This window comes from Haliotis rubra, unplaced genomic scaffold, assembly GCF_003918875.1.
Source record: "Haliotis rubra isolate DU_JTF1 unplaced genomic scaffold, ASM391887v1 Scf2, whole genome shotgun sequence".
NCBI lineage: Eukaryota > Metazoa > Mollusca > Gastropoda > Lepetellida > Haliotidae > Haliotis > Haliotis rubra.
The window spans coordinates 1,630,995-1,650,426 of NW_025766002.1; the positions used below are offsets into that span (position 1 = coordinate 1,630,995).

The following is a 19,432-nucleotide window of genomic DNA, read 5'->3' on the forward strand; positions in this document are numbered from 1 at the left end:
TTGTGGTTCCGATTACCCGACCGACCCTTGAATTCTGGTGCCGACCCTATTTTTTAAACAGTATGAATAAAACAAACGTTCAGATACAATTGTTTTTGCCCTGCACCGACGGACATCAGTCATTCTGATAGAGAAAGTCAACATGATGGCAGCAAGCTTGACTGAATAAACAATTACACATTGATAAATGTGTTTTTAACTTGTACTTAACTTCAAAAAAAAAAATCAAAAAAGAAATACTACCTACCTACCCTAAATTTTAAAGAGGTGTAATTGGAACCACAACTTTTTTTTATTTGGCCACACTAATCAAACTGAAACTGCCAATTTCTGAAAAGAAATACTCCTATTATTCAAGCAATGTTTATTGTAGAATTTTTCCCCCCAAGTAAGACTATTGAGTATAGTTGCACAACTACTGGTGCAATCTGGGCAAGTAAACATACATGTACCTGATATTTTCAGTTTACATTTTCTGTCAATGTATTTTCTGTTACGCATCACACCCGACATAAGTAACTCAAACAAACTCAAAATATTCACAAATTATTACTTAAAACATACATGTATACTACAATACTATACACAGAAGGACTTTTATACACTCTTATAATAAAATGTGAAATGTAACTAAGGCCAGACCAATTTTATTCCTTGTTTTACGGATCCGCCAGTCGTATTTTTTCAAGATTAAGAAAAAAAATTAAAATTATTTTTCCTCACTCAAAAAATAAAATCCTCATATTTATATTGGCCAAAAATGTAAACTTACCCAAAAAGTTTTGGGATTGTTTTTTTTGCCCTATATACACTTCATAAATTGCCAAAATAGAATACTTTTTAGTATTTAAAAGGAATAGTACTTTGACTGGTGATTTTTATTTTTAATTTTTTTCCCTCCTGCCTTTAGGTTTTCTGAGGACAAAAATCCGTAAAACAAGAAATAAAATTGGTCTGGCCTAAATGTGAAATGAAAAGAAGAACATTGGCACAATATTTACGGATTATGTGTTATCCACCCGTAGTTGGGGAGTGAGAAAGACATGGTCGTTTTCGCTTTGTTTTTAGCGTCTGGTTCCACATAGAAGCCCCCTGAATCTATCCACAGGTGTTCATGGGTCAGAGTCACACCAAGCTTGTCAGGCTGAAGCAGCCCTGTCACTGTAAACAACAACAATGTAGGAGAACGCCAGGTCAATATAAACCATAACAGTTGTAGGAAAACACTCATGGAGTACTGTTAGGTCAGTGTAAACAATAACAGTTGTAGGAAAACACTACACAGAGGACTGTTAGGTCAGTGTAAACAATAACAGTTGTAGGAAAACACTCATGGAGTACTGTTAGGTCAGTGTAAACAATAACAGTTGTAGGAAAACACTATACAGAATACAGCTGATTACGCAGATGAGTTCCCAAAGATACAATCAGAATATGAAACAAAATATCTTGAATATTATATTCAGTCACACTAAAATATTTTTCTGAAGGATACAAACAAATTCAGCTTCATCACAGCAGCCATTTATGAAAATAGTCAGATAATGTTACTTGACTATTAGACAATATTCCAATATTCCTGGTGATCACACTAAGTAATATAAATGCCATCACATAGATGAAATATTGCTTTAATTCCCTGCACATCCAGACTTCTCATACAGACTCATACAGACTCATACATTCATACGCATCATGTTTCTCATTTTTTCACTTCACCACATGGTTGATCTTCCCCAAATTATGAAAGTAGTTTTGAGTGTTTTCTGACCTGTTTTTGTCTCCTGTAACCAACTGCAACCACTGTAGCAGATTATACAACAGCTTACCTGTCTGGATCATTCCCTTCCTTGTTTCTGCCATTGTTGAGCTGGTCTATCTTCTGAATCACCTGAAACATGGCAGACACTAGGTACTACAAGTGACCAATTCACCAAATAAATCAATAAAAACACTTTCAACATAATCAAACACATATTCACAAAAACATCAAACACTTTTCATAAATCTAATAAGTTTTTTACTACTGAGGGAAAACTATAATTGTTCAGAACTGGCTTAATCTTTTAACATATATCACTGTAAACATCAACAGTTGTAGGAAAATGCTACACAGATGAGTGAATTGAATACACTTAGGGGATAACTGTACTGTGTTTGACGAATTGGGGGCGTATACCGGTGGTTATATAGCCGCAAATTTAGTTATATCGGCGATGCGTAAGCGGAGCCGATATAACGTTAAATTTGCGACAAACACAGTACAGTTATCCCCATTCTAATTCAACTCGTTTTACGCTGTTTTTTCGTGAAAGAAATTCATTACTTAAACCAGGTCAAAGTTCCTCTAGGTCAAAGGTTAATCATATCACTCCTTCAACTTACACCATCGCCAGAGAAAGTAGTTCCCCTTTTCAAACTACACACGTTTATTATGTGCACACAGACTAAATTTGACAATGATGAATAGATCGTAGTATTATGGATAAAATGGACGGTATTATGATGAAAACGCCCTCTAGTTACAGAAATGAGCGGCCCGCTGATTCCTCAACTACGGGCCATTATCAGTTCTGTTGTCAAATGAGGTCATAGCAGGTGACGTCACGCTCCATAGTGACGTCATAAACCTTGTTTCATGATCTAACAGTGTTGAGTCAACAGCCCGTTGCGAGTAAGTTGTTTGAACTTAAAATTAAATTTATGATACTGTTTTGTCCATTTTAAAGAACCACTAAACTTTGTTTTTTGTTACTCTTTTAACCATTACATATGAAAGATTTGTGGTTAGTCTTATGCGGAACACCAAATTTATTCTTTAAAAAACTTGTGGTTAATTAATACCAAGCGATTAAAAGTGGCCAAAAAGTCGCCTGCTTCCCTCTCGCCCGCCAACGAAACCACAGACAGGTTACGTAACTCTGTCGCCAGAGCACTGCAGTGACGTCATATGAGGAACGATTTTCAGTTAGTTGTATAGAAAATGTGTAGCACGCTCATCATTTTGATGATTTCTCGACATCAACGACGACATGCCGAATCGTTGCTTTGTCGCCAATTGCTCCTAGGGGTCGGGTGATGGTGTCCCCATGCACAGATTTCCACAGGACCCGCGCAGTAGGTGCTAAATGGGTTATGTTTGTTAGTCGCGGCTTAGCGTTGTGGAAGCCTGAAACGATATCTTACTTGTGTTCAGATCGCTTCACGGAAGTTAAAGAATCAAAACTACTTACTAGTTGTAGTAAAATATGCATATGATTGATGACCATAAAGATTTTCTATGACACAACTTGTAACATAACGATTTCTTCCTCGGAAGTGAGGTTGTGGTCGAAGTAACAATAATATTGTAAGTAGTATTATATTGACACCCACCTGCTGCCACGAGAGAATTGTTATGATATACGCTATGTCATGCAAAATCCTATTGGCCATCAATAAAATACATATTTTACTACCAGTAGAAAGTAGTTTTGATTTTTGTAACTCGGTGAAAACAAACCTAAATACCATTTATCCTCAGACTGGCGGATGTTCCCGACAGAGTAGCCGCCATTTTAAAAATAAAAAAATCTGTTAGAATTAATGAGATTATAGTTTGTTTTCATCAAGTTAGAAAATCAAGACTACTTTCTACTCGTTGTTAAAATTTATTGGAATCATAACCAAACGGATTTTGCATGACACAACTTATAACATAACGATTTCTTCCACGGAAGCGAGGTGGGGTCGAAGTCACAATACTGCTTGCGATAAATTTCTTGCTACATTCCCATGGTTAATGTCCACTCACCAGTATGTAGATACTAGTCAATGTGCGCCTCTTTATATTTGGTCTTACAATCCTAATTAGTTTATTATCACACTTGTATGCATTTTGAAACTAAATAAAAGCAGACGATCTGCTGATACTTATAGTGAATTTATAACAGAACTGTAATATCTAGACATTTTATAGTTTGCCAATGTGAATCATAATTCGCACACACACCCTAGTGCATGTTGTCTGTCTCATTACACTTCACGGCGAAAACAATGATTCTGTTGAATGCTACGACAAATGAATAAAAACAAAATGCAAATATTAAAATTAAAACAGATTAAAGTTATAGGAACAATATCAGGCCATTACCTTGTTCGAGGAATGTATCCATCAATATCCACAAAACTGTTCCAAATTATGTGTCTTTTAACAGTTTAATATACGAAAAAGTGATAAATCTTTTCACGTATTGGTGTATAGTCTCATTGGTCACCCAAGATAGCACACCTGGCAACTAATTGCATAATGTCCACCTTTCTTTAAAAACAGTAATTTAGTTAGCCAATAATGGGCAATCAATCAATGTATTGCCGGTTAATCCTTTGAAAGAAGGACGTTGTTTTTACGCAGACACCGACACGACAGAGTGTATTCAGTATAGATTAGTAAATCTACATACATAAACACTACCTTTTGACAATTCCGCTGTGTAAGATAAAAGTAATTATTCAATCAGCGTGTTATCGGTTAATCCTTTGATCGATGTTTATAATGTTGAATATTTACTCCAGACACAAGAAATGCGAAATGGGAACCTTTGTCGGGTAATCTAAGTGTGTTACCACTAATTATACCTGTTATAAATTCATTAACTGACCATCAAGTGAATGATGACAAATAACATGTGTAGGTTTATACCACCTAACACGGGTTACAACGAGGGAGTATTAATTGCTGTATTGCATGTGAAAACTTATGGTCCGACACTGTTTTGAGAATACAAACAGATTTTGACATGACATGATTAAATATCGAGGTAAAACAACACAGAAATGGGGTCAATTTGGATCAGTCATTATACAAATAGGGCCTAACGACACCAATCGATTTTGACAGAATCGTCTATGAAAACAAGTTGTAACTCGGAAACTAGGCAAAGCAGGAGACAAAATTAAATGACAGTAGATTGTGAGAACATATAGCTTTCATTTTCCACAACAATTGTCACGATTTCAGGTTTATACAAGCCTGTAAACACGATAATTTACCCCCTAAAATGTAGATGAATTCTGCATCGGCCCTCAAAGCTATTCCTCATATGACGTCACAGAGGCGCGCCGCTCTGATTGGTTGAAATTTCGTTCACGGGTGAGAATTGTGCACTGTTGTCAAAAAGGTCGATTTAAGTCAATTAAAGGTCGAAATGAGTAGTTTTAATGACGGGGTTTCATTTATAACGATGCCAGTTAGTGATTTATGTATTTGTACCCCCTAGGGTTTATGTGACCTTTAACACAAATTCCACTCTTTTTTGTTGGATAAGGGACCAATGGCTTCTGCAAATGACAATGTCCTGCGAAACAGCGTTACCCCAATAGTGTAGGGATACATTCAAAGGTTTCGGTGAATCAGTTTTCAAATTGCGACCGTATATGCTGATTATACGGTCGGAAATTTATAGCATTGACCAATCAGAACTCGTGTTACATACTAAGTTGAATTAGAATGAATAGTTTAACATTGGTTGAAGTATGAACGTGTTGAAGGATCCTGTAAATAACTAAAAGCAAAGTTCAGCATGTAGACAATGATGTTCAGCATGTAGACAATGATGTAGAAATTGATGCTGGCTAGTAAACATTCATCAAAACCACTAATAGTGAACTGTGTCAAAATTTTAATGATAGTTTGCTAAACAATTATTATTTTATTAAGTAAAAATTCTGCAAAAAATCACAGTTGGTCTGATGTTATGATTATGATTAGTGTTTCATTGAGTATTCTATGTTTAGTTGTTTTCGAGTTAGATTGCAATTCATCAGTCCGCTTTTGAGACAAACGGACTATAGGCAAACATGCTAGATGGTCAACACCTGACACGGTTTGTACACCTTTGTCTTGTTTGAGGAATACAGTGCATATTCTGCCTATTGAGTATTGACAATGATCTCAGATTGCAACACAACATCTGGTACAACAACCAACACTATTACCTATCACACACATGAAACTGAGAAACATGATATGAAAATGTTATTAAGTAAAAATATGAACCACTGAAGATCTGAAATGTTAGAGCAATCCCTATGAAAGGCCTAAAAAATTAGTATATTATCAGGAAACTTCATTGCACACCTGAAATAATAAAACAATCTTGAAAACAAATCATACCAATTGGATAAAATGTGTATCTCACAATTACAATATCTTTATCATAACAATTCAATTAGATGTGTGTACCTCTACAGTATACCAGGTTTGTAACACATAACTTAAGAGAATCGGGGCTATTTTATACATGTAATAATGGTGTGGATATTGCAGATGCTGTCAGTCAGTTTTGGTTCTGATTGTCATGAACGGGTTGGTTAATATACTACCCATCAAAAGTTTAGACTCACTTAAAGCACTCACTATATGTTATGTATATGTATGTGGTTACATCGAAGATGAATTTCTCCACCAACTTGGGGGAACCAACTGAAAACCTTATGCAGATGAATTGCACAAGGATGATGCTTCAAATTGCGAAAGGCATGAGCAAATGTCGTGCATGTGAACAGATTCGTTTTGGTGTAAAGTTTTGTTAAGAATTCGCCAATTTTCACAGATTTTAATCATTTACTGAACTCATGACAATAATCTTTTCAATGTTACGAATATGTTTTACAATACACCAGTTCATAACTAAACAGTACCTTTAAACAGTATGGAATATTTTGCAAAAAGCTAGTTTAGAACAGAGGACAAGTAAGTGGCTACATTTACACTAGTGAGTCTAAACTTTTGATGGGTAGTATATAACAATAATCAGTTGCTTGGGGGATGCTCTGATGCTACCATGTCAGGTACAGTCAACTCTCGTTAATCCGACACTTGTGGTTGCAGAGAAATATGTCGGATTAACGAAAATGTCGGATTAATGGAAATATCGGATTAATGTATTTGTGTGAAAATATCAATGGTTACTAAATGTCATGATCGTCATACTGTTGCATGCATATCAGAAATGGTAGATATAATTATATTCATCGTATGTAAAACTATTCACAGAAATAAAAAATACTAACAATACATACTTGTTATCATTTATTAACATTCATAGATGGCATAACATACATATATAATCACATAAGCGAACAGTTTCATATCTATTTCATGACCACATTGGCACAAAACTCACGTTTGTTTTTTACCACATATCAGCTGCCATTATGACCCGGGTGTTGAATATGTTACAGTTTCCATACAACTAATTCCATAGTAGCATGTGGACGTCTAATGTACAATCAGGCGTTTATCATAACATATATAATTTATAACTTGAAAAAGTCTTTGATGGTCATTAACATCAAACACGTCTTAGTGGTATTTTTGCAAGATGATTCAAGAAACTGGTCACATCTCTCCAGGAAATGTACCAATGTTGTACATGTTGCATGTTCCCAGGGTAGCCACAATGGTGATAATATATCCTTTGTCTTTACCAGTGATTTTTACAGAATTGTTCATACACGTATTACTGATGGCTCAAGCCATTTTGAATTTATGATTATGGTAACAAAGAGAATTAAAAAAGAAAAATAGATACATGCTGTGGTGACCTCCCAAAAGTTAGACGTCCCAAAAGTTAAACGCGTTAAAACAACAAAGGTTATGGTTGGTTGCACTGAGGTTCTCTACACTGTTACCTTAGTTAATTAATGGACTACTCCAAACATACTAATCCAAACACAAAGAGAAGAGATTATGGATAATGACAATGACTTTATTTGACATGAAACAAAACAATTTGATTGTATTCTTGTTAATATGTTGCTTTACAACCAACCTATGTTTAAAAACATAAATATTAAGTGAATAATGATGAACATAATAAAAGGTTAAAAAATTAGTTTAAGTTAAACATATTTATAACAATTTTAAAATGGTAAAAAGTGGAATTATTGTACTATTGTTTTTGTTTCTAGATTGTTTGATATAATTTTGTATGAATAAGATATTTAGTGATTGTTTTAATTAATTTTGGGTTTGTTAGAATGTTGAGATCAGAAGAGTTAGCATTACTGAGGTACTGTTTTAAAGCATTGATAAATGGGTTTCTTTGTTTATTATATTTTGAGCAGTTAAAGATAGTGTGGGCTATTGTTTCAGGAATTTGGCAAGTGATACATTTGCCGTTTGGATGAAGGTTGATTTTGTGTAGAGTGATAATGATAATGTTTTCCTATTATTTGGAAGTTATAATTGAACGCTAGCCCTACACCCTGTACTTCTGTCTATATTTTATATTGTTTATGCTGGAAAAACAATGCTAGGAAGGAAGTAACTCCTTTAGGTTAATGGAAACTCAACAACATAAAAAAATGTATAATCATGTTTTGATCAAAGTGAACATCGTAAAAACAAGCATGCAAATTCTATAATCTTGTTTTGATCAAAGTTAACATCATAAAAACAAGCATGCAAAATCTATAATAATGTTTTGATCAAAGTGAACATTGTAAAAACAAGCATGCAAAATCTATAATCTTGTTATTACAAAATTGAACATTGTGAAAACACATTTGGAGGACCCAGTGAGTGAGTAAGCCAGTCAACATTAGTATTCTGATCAAAGTATTTCTGTACAAAAGTGAAAACCATCTCGTTATTGTATGGGGCAGGTTCCTTATATCACTGGGTAAGACTAGGTTGTAATCACAGTCATGCCTGATTGATTTGTCTGACTTTTGGGACATCTAACTTTTGGGAGTAAACCCATGCTGTTATCTAAGTTTGTTTATGCCATTAATACTTGTTTACTGTACCACTGTGAAAAAGGTATATTCAAAGGTGTAGAGGCGCTTGGCATGAGTAACAGGTCTGTGGTTCATTGAAACATAAGTAACTTAACAGTTACAGGAAAGTAGACCATCTTAATCTGACCTTAGGTCATCACCATGGAGTAGCCAATCATGAACCTGGAATTCTGTCTCATACATATGCTTTATACCAGTTATCTCATATGTGTTTCTTTCCCACCAACAGGTGTGCATTTGCTGAAATTGACTTAAAGACCACATTGAAGATAAATTTGCATTGGTGGGGCCTATAGGGGTTCAAACCCCCTGAAACACACACACACACACACACACACACACACACACCTTCAAAATTCCTGGATCCGCCAGTGGTGTGTAAGAACATTGGTTACTCGTGTTTTAGCAGCATTTCAGTCTTTACTGACATTGTATATGAAGTCTTCCTCATATACTTAAATGGGCTTTGCTCTACACAATTTTGGCTTCATACAGTCAGCCTCGGTCAAGATGAACATGCTTCAAAAGGTCATGACGACAAAGAAAAGTTTGGTCTTTATGTCATAATCTCTTCATATGATAAATTATTTTTCAATTCTTGGTCACCATGTGAAAACATCATCACATGAAAGAAGTTACTTAATGTCTTTCATTCGATGTTCGCTCAATGTACAAATGAAGCTATTATCATATATATTATATACAATATTGTCAAATATACATGTACATATATCTCAAATTATTCATATAATTGTATCTGTAAATAAGTAAAGAAATAAAGTGATAAAAATAATTTTAAAAAAGATTTTCAAAATGCTGGCCACTGTGATCTGTACTGTTAAATATCTGCATTCACAAAGTCATTTTCGTTTTGATTATTTTCACTGCAAGAGGCATAACATTGTATAAGATTCATTGTAGTTGTTGCTAAATCATTGTAATCATTATCAAGTGTCAGGATGCCATCTTTCTCAAAACAATACATTGTCGTGGACATCATGATAGGGTAGATTTCTGTAGACTGCATTCTAAAACCTATCTGCACACTAAAAACTACCGCGCTAAGACATATGTACTGTCTCATATGACAAAGAACAGTATTATATACAGACTGCTGCAGCATACTTCGTATCACAGTGTCTGCACATTGAAGGACAAGCAATCGGCTGCAACCAGCAGTAACCCTGGACATATTACATAAACAAACATAAAAATATTTCCTACCTCAGACGCCGTGTAAGGTGAGCTCAGAGTGGGGCATAAAGTTGTGTTGACCCTGATAACTTTCCACGTGACAAGACAGGTTAAATATTCATGTACACATTTCCAGCCCAAGACAGACATGCATGAGCATATCAGGGTGACATAGCACAATACAAAGAACATGCACACCATTGCAGTCATTTCCCACATTTGCTCACAAACAGAAATCTGTAAGGGACCATTCATAATTTAAGGCTAGAGGGGGTGATGATGATTTTTATGGAGAAGCATGTACAATGTGAATGACACCCCATCTCCAACCCCCATAAATTTATGTACAAAGTAAGAGACCCCCCCTGCATGTCATGTAAAAATCAATCCCAAAATGTTAAAGCATAATATTTATGTACAAAATTGATGACACCCCATACCTCCCCAGAACATAATGAGTGACACCCCCACCCCTTAAAATCATCATCACCCCCTAGCCATAAATCATGAATGGTCCCTAAACAGGTTGTCTTCACTCAATGACCAAGCGTCCTTTCAAAGATCCCATTCCCTTTCAGTTAGAGCTGTGTATCGTGGTCTAAGTGGCAAAACGATATATCCCGATACCAGTTTAATTAGGTGAGACGATACATCATGAAAGTATTGGCAAGGAACCTGCGAGACAATTATCATCACGATACAACGGTGGCGATACGATACGTATCCCGATACTTTACAATTTCTAATAGTAGAACATATATGATAGATAAAATGACTGAAACTTTATTTGTTATACAGCATATCTTGTGTTACATTCACACACAATTAAAAAGCTGTTCATTTAATACAGGTTCAGCATTTAATGCTTTTAAAGTCAAACATATTTAGTATACTTCGATCTAACATATATAAGTTTGAAACCGAAGTTTCCTTTGAGGAAGGTGTGTTTCTCCACCGATGCTCTCACAAACAATTGAATGTAATTTATATCAGAATTCAGAATCACTGAAAAAAACTCTTAAGTATGCTTTCTAAATTGTATCTTCTCTTTGTTCTCTTTCTTAACAAAGCTAAGACATCATTCACAGTTGTTAATAAATGGTGTTATTTGTCAAACAACTAAAACATATTTCAATTACTTAAAGACAAGTATTCTACAGTTCAAAGAGTTTGAAAAATGTTCACACTCTTTCACTTATACACCAACTCCTTTGTCCATGTAACAAAGATAACAGACACAAACAAATTCCTAAATGGTTCAATTTGTTTTTAAAATTCAGAAGAATTTCAAAGAGACTCCCTTCCTATTCCTAATGCAATACTCCTTACAACGTTAACTAGTATTGAAGTTGTACCGGGATATATCGTCTCTTGTGGCGATATATTGATGTATCGTGGACCCTTGCGATATAAATATCCTGATAAATTGCCTAAATGTGTTTTGTATCAATGCACTTGTATCGCGTAGTTGACGATGCAAACATCGATACTATAGATGAATCGTTACACCACTACTCTCAGTACTGAGTTCAGACCGACTGAACCCTCAGTTTAAGCTATTCATACTGCCCCTAGTACTGTGTATCATCTGACACAATGATAACACTGTCATCATAGATGATACAAACTGTCAATCAACTTACTCCCAGATAGCATTCAGACGTTGGCCCAACGTTGGCAATGGTTTTGCCAACATTGCCAACGTTGGGCCAACGTCCGAATGCTATCTGGGCTCTCGCTCTACAATTAAGCCACAAGATTTATAACTTTACAGGAAATAACTGTAGGTAGGTGAAACAAACAGATTGAAAAAGCAATCTCTATGAATACCTATTTTGCACTTTCTTCTTTCTTAATTTTTATGCAAACATCATAATATTGAGGCCTTGTTCAGAGAAAATTCGGATGTGTTTTTCCATTTCAACCAAATTTACTGTCAACAGATCCAAAAAAAGTGAAACATAATGTGGTTTTATATTAGATTAAATCCCTCAAACAGTACCTGTGAAGGGTACAGATGGTGGCCAGGCCTCTGGACTGATGATTGGTGGGTGCCAAACAAGAAAGTGTGTTTTTTGAAGGCCCAAATGACACAAACAAACACAATTTACAATAGCTGAACACAAAACAGCTGGCATCCTATGTCAAGTCTCACTGCTTTAACCTATCATCAAGACTTATTTACAAGTTACTGCCAGCATATTTATTACATGGTGACAAGAGAGGACAGAGTCAAGTCTCACTGCTTTAACCTATCATCAAGACTTATTTACAACTTACTGTCAGCATATTTATTACATGGTGACAAGGGAGGACTTAGTCAAGTTACTGCTTTAACTATCATCAAGTCATTTACAACTTACTGTCAGCATACTTATTACATGGTGACAAGGGAGGACAGAGTCAAGTCTCACTGCTTTAACCTATCATCAAGACTTATTTACAACTTACTGTCAGCATACTTATTACATGGTGACAAGAGAGGACAGAGTCAAGTCTCACTGCTATAACCTATCATCAAGACTTATTTACAACTTACTGTCAGCATATTTATTACATGGTGACAAGAGAGGACAGAGTCAAGTCTCACTGCTTTAACCTATCATCAAGACTTATTTACAACTTACTGTCAGCATACTTATTACCTGGATAAACAAGAGAGGACAGAGTCAAGTCTCACTGCTATAACCTACCATCAAGACTTATTTACAACCTACTGTCAGCATATATATTACATGGAAACAAGAGAGGACAGACTTTCTGGCAAAATAACATTCTCAAGTGTGTACTTGTGTTTGTTTTTCCTCTGTGTTCTGACAAAAAGCAAAATGAAACTAACTTGGTGCATGATAGGTGAGAATGATCCAGTTATGAATCATGATCTCATCATTCATTAAACCTGATTCCCAACACTACATACAACATAAAATCGGTTGCTCCTTTTAAGATTGCTGTTGTGGAATGTTCTGCCATTCTCTCTGTAACGCCTGCTCAAGGTCATCCAGAGTCTGGTGGTGAACACGGAGACTGTAAACACGACTTCCAATAATGTCCCAAGCATGTTGGTATCCTCCCATTACCCCTACATCCCATTACCCCTACAGCTTATAACAACAAAGTTCACGGTCCAATGCACTGCTAATCCCCTTCCTGTTACCTGTTACCTGGACAATCGACTAGCCCAAACACATGAACACAAATTTAATGTTTTAATTTATGGATTTATTTACACAAATAAATGAATATAATACACAGATATCTTCCTGGTCGTGACATGAATATGAGCAGCAGGTCATGTTAACTTTTTTCAAAACATTTCCGACTGTTGTGACTCTGCCTCTGGGATTAAGATCAAAAGACCTTGCAGGCCAGTCCATATGTGTGATGTTGTTGATCTAAACAACATCGTTAACAACTCTTTCTCAGGCATTATCATCCATAAAAATGAATTTAGGACTCCTTCATTGTACCAGAGGAATGATTACAGGTAGGTTTACACTGATCAGGGTGCATGTGTGAAAGCGGAGAACATTCATGTCACACATTTTGCGTGTTGTTTCTGAGGGTGGTTGTGTTCGGGTGATGTTGTCAATGTTATCAGATAAATCAATTTGACAATCTCCAAAGGTTATGTATTCTTTGAATATTTACCTTTCAGTAGCATGTCGGCAAAAATTGCTATTGTGATTGATAAAGATATTACACTGAAAATACTCGTTGCTTAATTTCTGCTCAGGAGTATATGATAGACAGGGCACTGAACCGCTGAGCTGACACTCTCCACACAGGCACTCTACCCACTACATCACTGTGGCAGTCCATCATCCCTTAGTGAAAAGTTCAGTATGTATGCATAGCACATACTCTATTCATCATAACAAAACTACAACAGGGCAATTATTAAATCCATGCACGAGTCATATTTGTTTTCAGACACTGAGCGTTAATGAACAATCTTAGTTCAAACCACTGTTTAAAATAGCTGCCAGCCCACTATCATAACATTTCTGTTGGGATCATTCAATTTATTTCTATCTGCCATACTGTCAGGTTGAAAAGTGAGCACTTATTACTGTATTTAATTTCACAGTTTGTATAAATATATTGTAATAAATAATGATATTTAGTTTCCTGCAAGTCATAACTGAATAAGGGTTAGATGAGAGGTTGACAAGGTTATTGATGTTTTAATGTACTGAAAATAATTACCCTTCCCAATATATGTAATATTTTAGCTGACTCTCCAAAAGTCCTTGTACATTTCAGTCATGACCCTCCCTGAAAAGACAATATGCAGATGCACTTAAAATTTTATTATAGAATGTCCATTTTTATTTTCCTCTCCAAATGTGTAATATTTTTTTTATTTTGCAAACACCTTTGGGTTAAAAACCTGAAATTAGGTCAGACTATGAGGGACTACTGCCCTGATTTAGTGATTCTGAACTCACTTATGTCTGTGTTGAAACGTAATGGTTTTAGAGTGTTAATAAATGTTCTGAGGTCTTATGTAAGTGTCAACATGTGGTCCTGTGCACAAAGCTCAGGTCACAAATCTGTTGGAAGTTAAGCATCGTGAGAATCTTTGGATGGGTGAAGTGTTTGGCAGTTTGACTCCTGAGAGTTTCTAGGACTTCAGTCCTGCCCCAACAACAAAGCATGTGATACATGTGGGCTCATGTGAATTTGTTAAAAATTGCCTCTGTTTACCCAGCAGGAAAATGGGTACCTGGTGGAAAAAGTCATGTGACTATAACCATATAGTGCCTAACAGGCAGCTTGGGTTATCCGGGGTAATAATGTGCTGTGCTTTGATTGTTAGCGCTATGAGCATACCTAGTGTGGAGTTTGGCGCAATATGAATGGACACATTATTATAATTATCATCATCATTTTCACCTTGATATTCCATGTTGATATTCCATGTGTGGATCGTGACTGTTATTTAAGAGAGAGTCGGACTAGTTGAGCCACTTGGCTCTTTGACCCACCAACTCTCATTGGTTCCTGGAAAGAGATCATGTGACATGTGCCACCATATTTGAGACGTCATGATCTGTTGCTTCCTTTCCTATAATCATGTTCAGTCATACGTGTTGGAAATACACTTTCTGGAAGACATTAAATTGATTTTCATTTTTTTTTCAACAAGTTATTGAAATTTGTATTAGGCATAATTATTCAGTCTTTGTGCTATTTCTATTAAAGTCATTTCAAGACCATTGATCAACTTTCCCTTTGTACTGATACAACTTACAATGCAGGCACACGCCCAATGAATCTTAGTGTGCTAGACGATATGCATTATATATCATATCTGAGTATGTCATAACTGCCGTATAGGACTGCTCAAAGTGACTAATTGGCTCAACCAGCATGATTCTCGTGTTTGAGTAGTGAGCACTAGGTTCGATCTCACAGCTGTTGTAATATGTTTCATGTGCCACCGTCATGAGACAAATCAATACAAACATTTATAACAAAACAGTGCAATTTAGTGTAAGAAATAGATTACTTCATTCATGCATGTCAGATAACAGTTATCTTAAAATGAAAAAAAATATGGTTTGCTTCAAAATGTATCAAATTCGTTTTCACTTATTGGATAGGTTAGAAACAACTGGTAACTGATTGGTCCCCAACAGAACACTGATGTACATAGCAATATCGCACAGCATCATCTATAAGCACCATCACTTGAAGTTCTAGTCTCTCGTACAGACCCTGAAGCAAATATATCCAAGAAAGCCCATGCAAGTCTAGAAAATGTGGCAAGTCTAGATTTCCACAGCTTCAGAAAATGAAGAAGGTCTCAGGGCTCCTTTTCATTACATTTTTTTATTTTTTATTATGGACTTTTTTTTCAGTAAAATATGTTCATTTCAGAGACTAGCTGTTAGTCTATTGTAGTTCAGCCAGCTAAATGTCGTGTTCCAACCGTCGGTGTATACCTTAGTAGGAACACGACGTTTAGCTGGCTGAACTGCAGACCCGTGCAAAAAGTATTCGGACATTTGACGTAATTTCCCTAGACTTACATGTTATTTCAGTGTAGCATAAATAATTTTGGTAAGACTACAGAATACCGGATAGCTTCTGCCATCTTTGAAAGCACGCGAGTTTACTTAGGGTTAGGGTTAGGGTACGGTTTAGGTGTTAGGGTTAGGGTTAGGGTTAGGGTAAGGTTTAGGGTTAGGGTTAGCGTTAGGGTGACATGACACTAAACAATATTGCTGGTAGGTATCCGGTATTCTGTAGGTGTACCATAAATTTCATGAAGTGAGTTTAGGATGGATCTTTGTAAAAACTGACAGGCAAATTTGAAATCATCTCTGCTCTGTGCACATAATTTCAGTTCAATTTTCCGACAACTATTTAACTAATGACATCACATTTATCAGCTTACGTATGGTTCCACAATGCACAATCCCATAGTCCGCCATGTTTAAGGAGTTCACGGCACTGTACATACAGACCCATGCCAGTTATATTCGGACACTTGACGTAAATTCCATAGACTTACCTGTTATTTTAGTGTAGCATAAATAATTTTCATGAATTTAATTTTCGTATGATTCATGTCAAATTTTGCACATTTGTGAGGAATCAGCTTATTTACAATCATATAATTTCTGTTTAATTTTCCATTGCTTATTTATCGAATGGCAACAATTCGATAAATAAGCAATGGAAAATTAAACAGAAAGTATATGTACATGATTGTAGGTAAGATGATTCCTCACAAATGTGCAAAATTTGACTTGGATCTTACAAAACTGAAATTCATGAAAATTATTAATGCTACACTAAATCAACATGTAAGTTTATGGAAGTTACGTCAAGTGTCCGAATACTTTTGGCACGACTCTATATATGCACCATCACTTGTTGATCGATTTGTTGTGAATGATATAATACGTCCATAGGTGTGTGGGGGTGGGGATTTGAAGGGGTGCGCACCCCTCCCCTTTTGTCCTAAAAGTTTATTAAATGACCATTGGAACTCTCGTGAAAACGGGTGAAAATGAACTGTACACACACACCGCCCCCTTTCTCAAAAAGCTGTATCCCTGAATCCGGGTGAGGCTATACGTTGTGTAGCTGGAGGAGGGGTACGGCTGCAGCGAAGGTCATGAACCGTAAAACAAATATGATCATAAAGTGCATGTATAAAAGCTACACGGGCTGCTATGGCAACTGAACGTGATGTATCAGCTCGGGAATTGACCTACATATGAACATCGCATATGTCAACATTAATCGATTACATGGTCAACACAGATAATGCACAGATTCAGATTCTCGTAAAGCAAATAATTAACACTAATCCCTTCCCAAACTAGGAGTCAAATCTAACATGGGCGTAGACACAGGTGACATTGGGTTGACATGAATTCTTCCTTATCAGGTTCTTAAATATTTATCGGCTTGAATGGGAGCCCACTACGACTGAGCCAAGGCACATCCTAGATATATATGATGTAAAGTGTACACCACATAACAGAAAGGGGGCCTAGAACGCTGGTGAACTCATGACTATTTACCTGACTTTTGACATCTGCATCAGCTCAGCCCGTACTATCACTTCCCTGCAGCAGTTATCTTCAAAACAGCAGCTTTCAAACGATGGCTTTGGTAGCTTCGCATGACAAACTCACTCCGAACCTTCCAGTTTATGTTTTAACATTAAAGTTGAATATTGGTGTTTAGTAGAGCCCTATGTTTTAACTTATCTTTCTACTTTTTCAGTATTGATCCATGAAAATGTAGATTTAAAAAAAATTGTTTTCATTTTTTATTCGTTGAAGAAGGAAGTTACAGTTTAGCATATACATGTACTTAAGCATGGGCGGATCCAGGAATTTTGAAAGGGGGGTGGGGGTGGTCGAACCCCCTGAACCCCTCCTCTGGATCCGCCAATGCTTAGGTGCAAGAATGTGTGCTTCGATCACTGAGAAAGTGTAATCCCAAATATAACATATGCCACATTTGACCACTTTCTAAATGGCAGTGTGTATTCAACGTTGACTTTTAGTTTCTAATTCGAATATTGTGAACGGCACCACCCTCTCCGAAACATACCTCACTACCAGGCGACCGACCAGATATTATGGAGACAGTGAATTTGTTCATTTATAATTTTCATATATGTTAATATGACAATTCTATAAACGAAACAAGACAACAGAACCACCCAAACGTACATCGAGGACAACAGGCTATATTTAAGTGCATGTGTACCATGATAATTAGACGGGATAAAGAAATGAATTTGCAGCCACGTGAGCCGGTATGAAATGTAATTTTGTAAAATTTATAACTTTATAAATGTTCGAAGATTTACACGTCCAAGACATCCATCAACAGTTGTGTAATTTGGGCTTTCTTAAGATATACAAACACAAAATCAAATTATATTTGAAAATCTAGAACAATGTAGTAGGGATATTTGAGTGGTAAGTGTCAGGACGGTTCATTTTTCAGATGTATATCAAACATATCATAAAATCAACTAAAAGATAGTTCCTCATGCTTCTCAGTTTATTTTTTTAAAATGCAAACTGGTAAAAACATTGAAACACGCATGGTGAAGATTAAATATCCCGCATAGTTCAACGTCAACTGGGTGGCATTTTAAGTTTGGTACCAGTACATTAGTCTCTAATACACAGGGTCCTAGTCAAAATGGCCACACGTCAAAATGTCCATAAAACATCCAAGTCAAAATGGCCACAAAAAAAGTCAAAATGGCCACAAACCCCTAGTCAAAATGGCTACATCAAAAAGTCAAAATGGCCATAGAAAAAGTCAAAATGGCCAGACATTATTTTTTTATTTGTTAATACTCATAACATTTTCCCATGTTGCATTATTTGATATCAAGATGTAAAAATGACAAAAGAAGATATATCAGACAAAACTTGATGTTTATTACACATCAACAAATCATATTTTCAACGAATAACAAGACATATATATGTAGGTTCTTTCTTCATGTCCATGCACTCAAATAGAACTGAACTGAACTTTATTCACTGAGGCTGCAAACTGCAAAGTACATCAAGCAAGTTACATATTAAATTATTGAAATTATTTCTTAAATAAAGCCATAATTATTTTACAACAAAATTGAAAGTTAATTGATTGTTAAATAGGATATTCATTTTATACATATTGGGTCTAATATGATAATGAATATATTAATTTACTTTTGATAACAGACATTGATATATCCAAAAACAGCTAGGGTGTTCGGGTAGCCTAGTGGTTAAAGCGTTCGCTCGTTACGCCGAAGACCCGGGTCCCCGTATACGGACTATACGAAGCCTTTTTCTGATTCCCTGCCGTGATACTGATTGAAGATTGCGAAAAGGCCATCATCCTCACTCACTCATTCAAATTTACGATATTTCAGCTTCTGAAAATGAAGTGTTTCTCAGGGTTGCTTTTCTAT

General features: G+C 35.9%; 1 protein-coding gene across 2 annotated transcripts in view; it reads right to left on the bottom strand.

Moving 5' to 3' along the window:
* Window positions 1–17,575, bottom strand: part of LOC124275334 (phosphotriesterase-related protein-like) — a 29,966-nt gene extending 12,391 nt beyond the window's left edge. Inside the window, exons 1-3 of one of the 2 annotated variants that reach the window (XM_046710830.1) lie at window positions 17,523–17,575; window positions 1,830–1,891; window positions 1,002–1,161 (exon numbers count right to left, since the gene is read on the bottom strand). In XM_046710830.1, coding sequence (XP_046566786.1) covers window positions 1,002–1,161; window positions 1,830–1,863 — 194 coding nt within the window. In that variant the 5' untranslated portion in view covers window positions 1,864–1,891; window positions 17,523–17,575. Of the gene's footprint in view, window positions 1–1,001; window positions 1,162–1,829; window positions 1,892–10,008; window positions 10,204–17,522 lie in introns of those variants that run through there. The other variant, XM_046710832.1, reaches the window with a different exon arrangement.
* Between the last annotated feature and the right edge of the window lie 1,857 nt (window positions 17,576–19,432).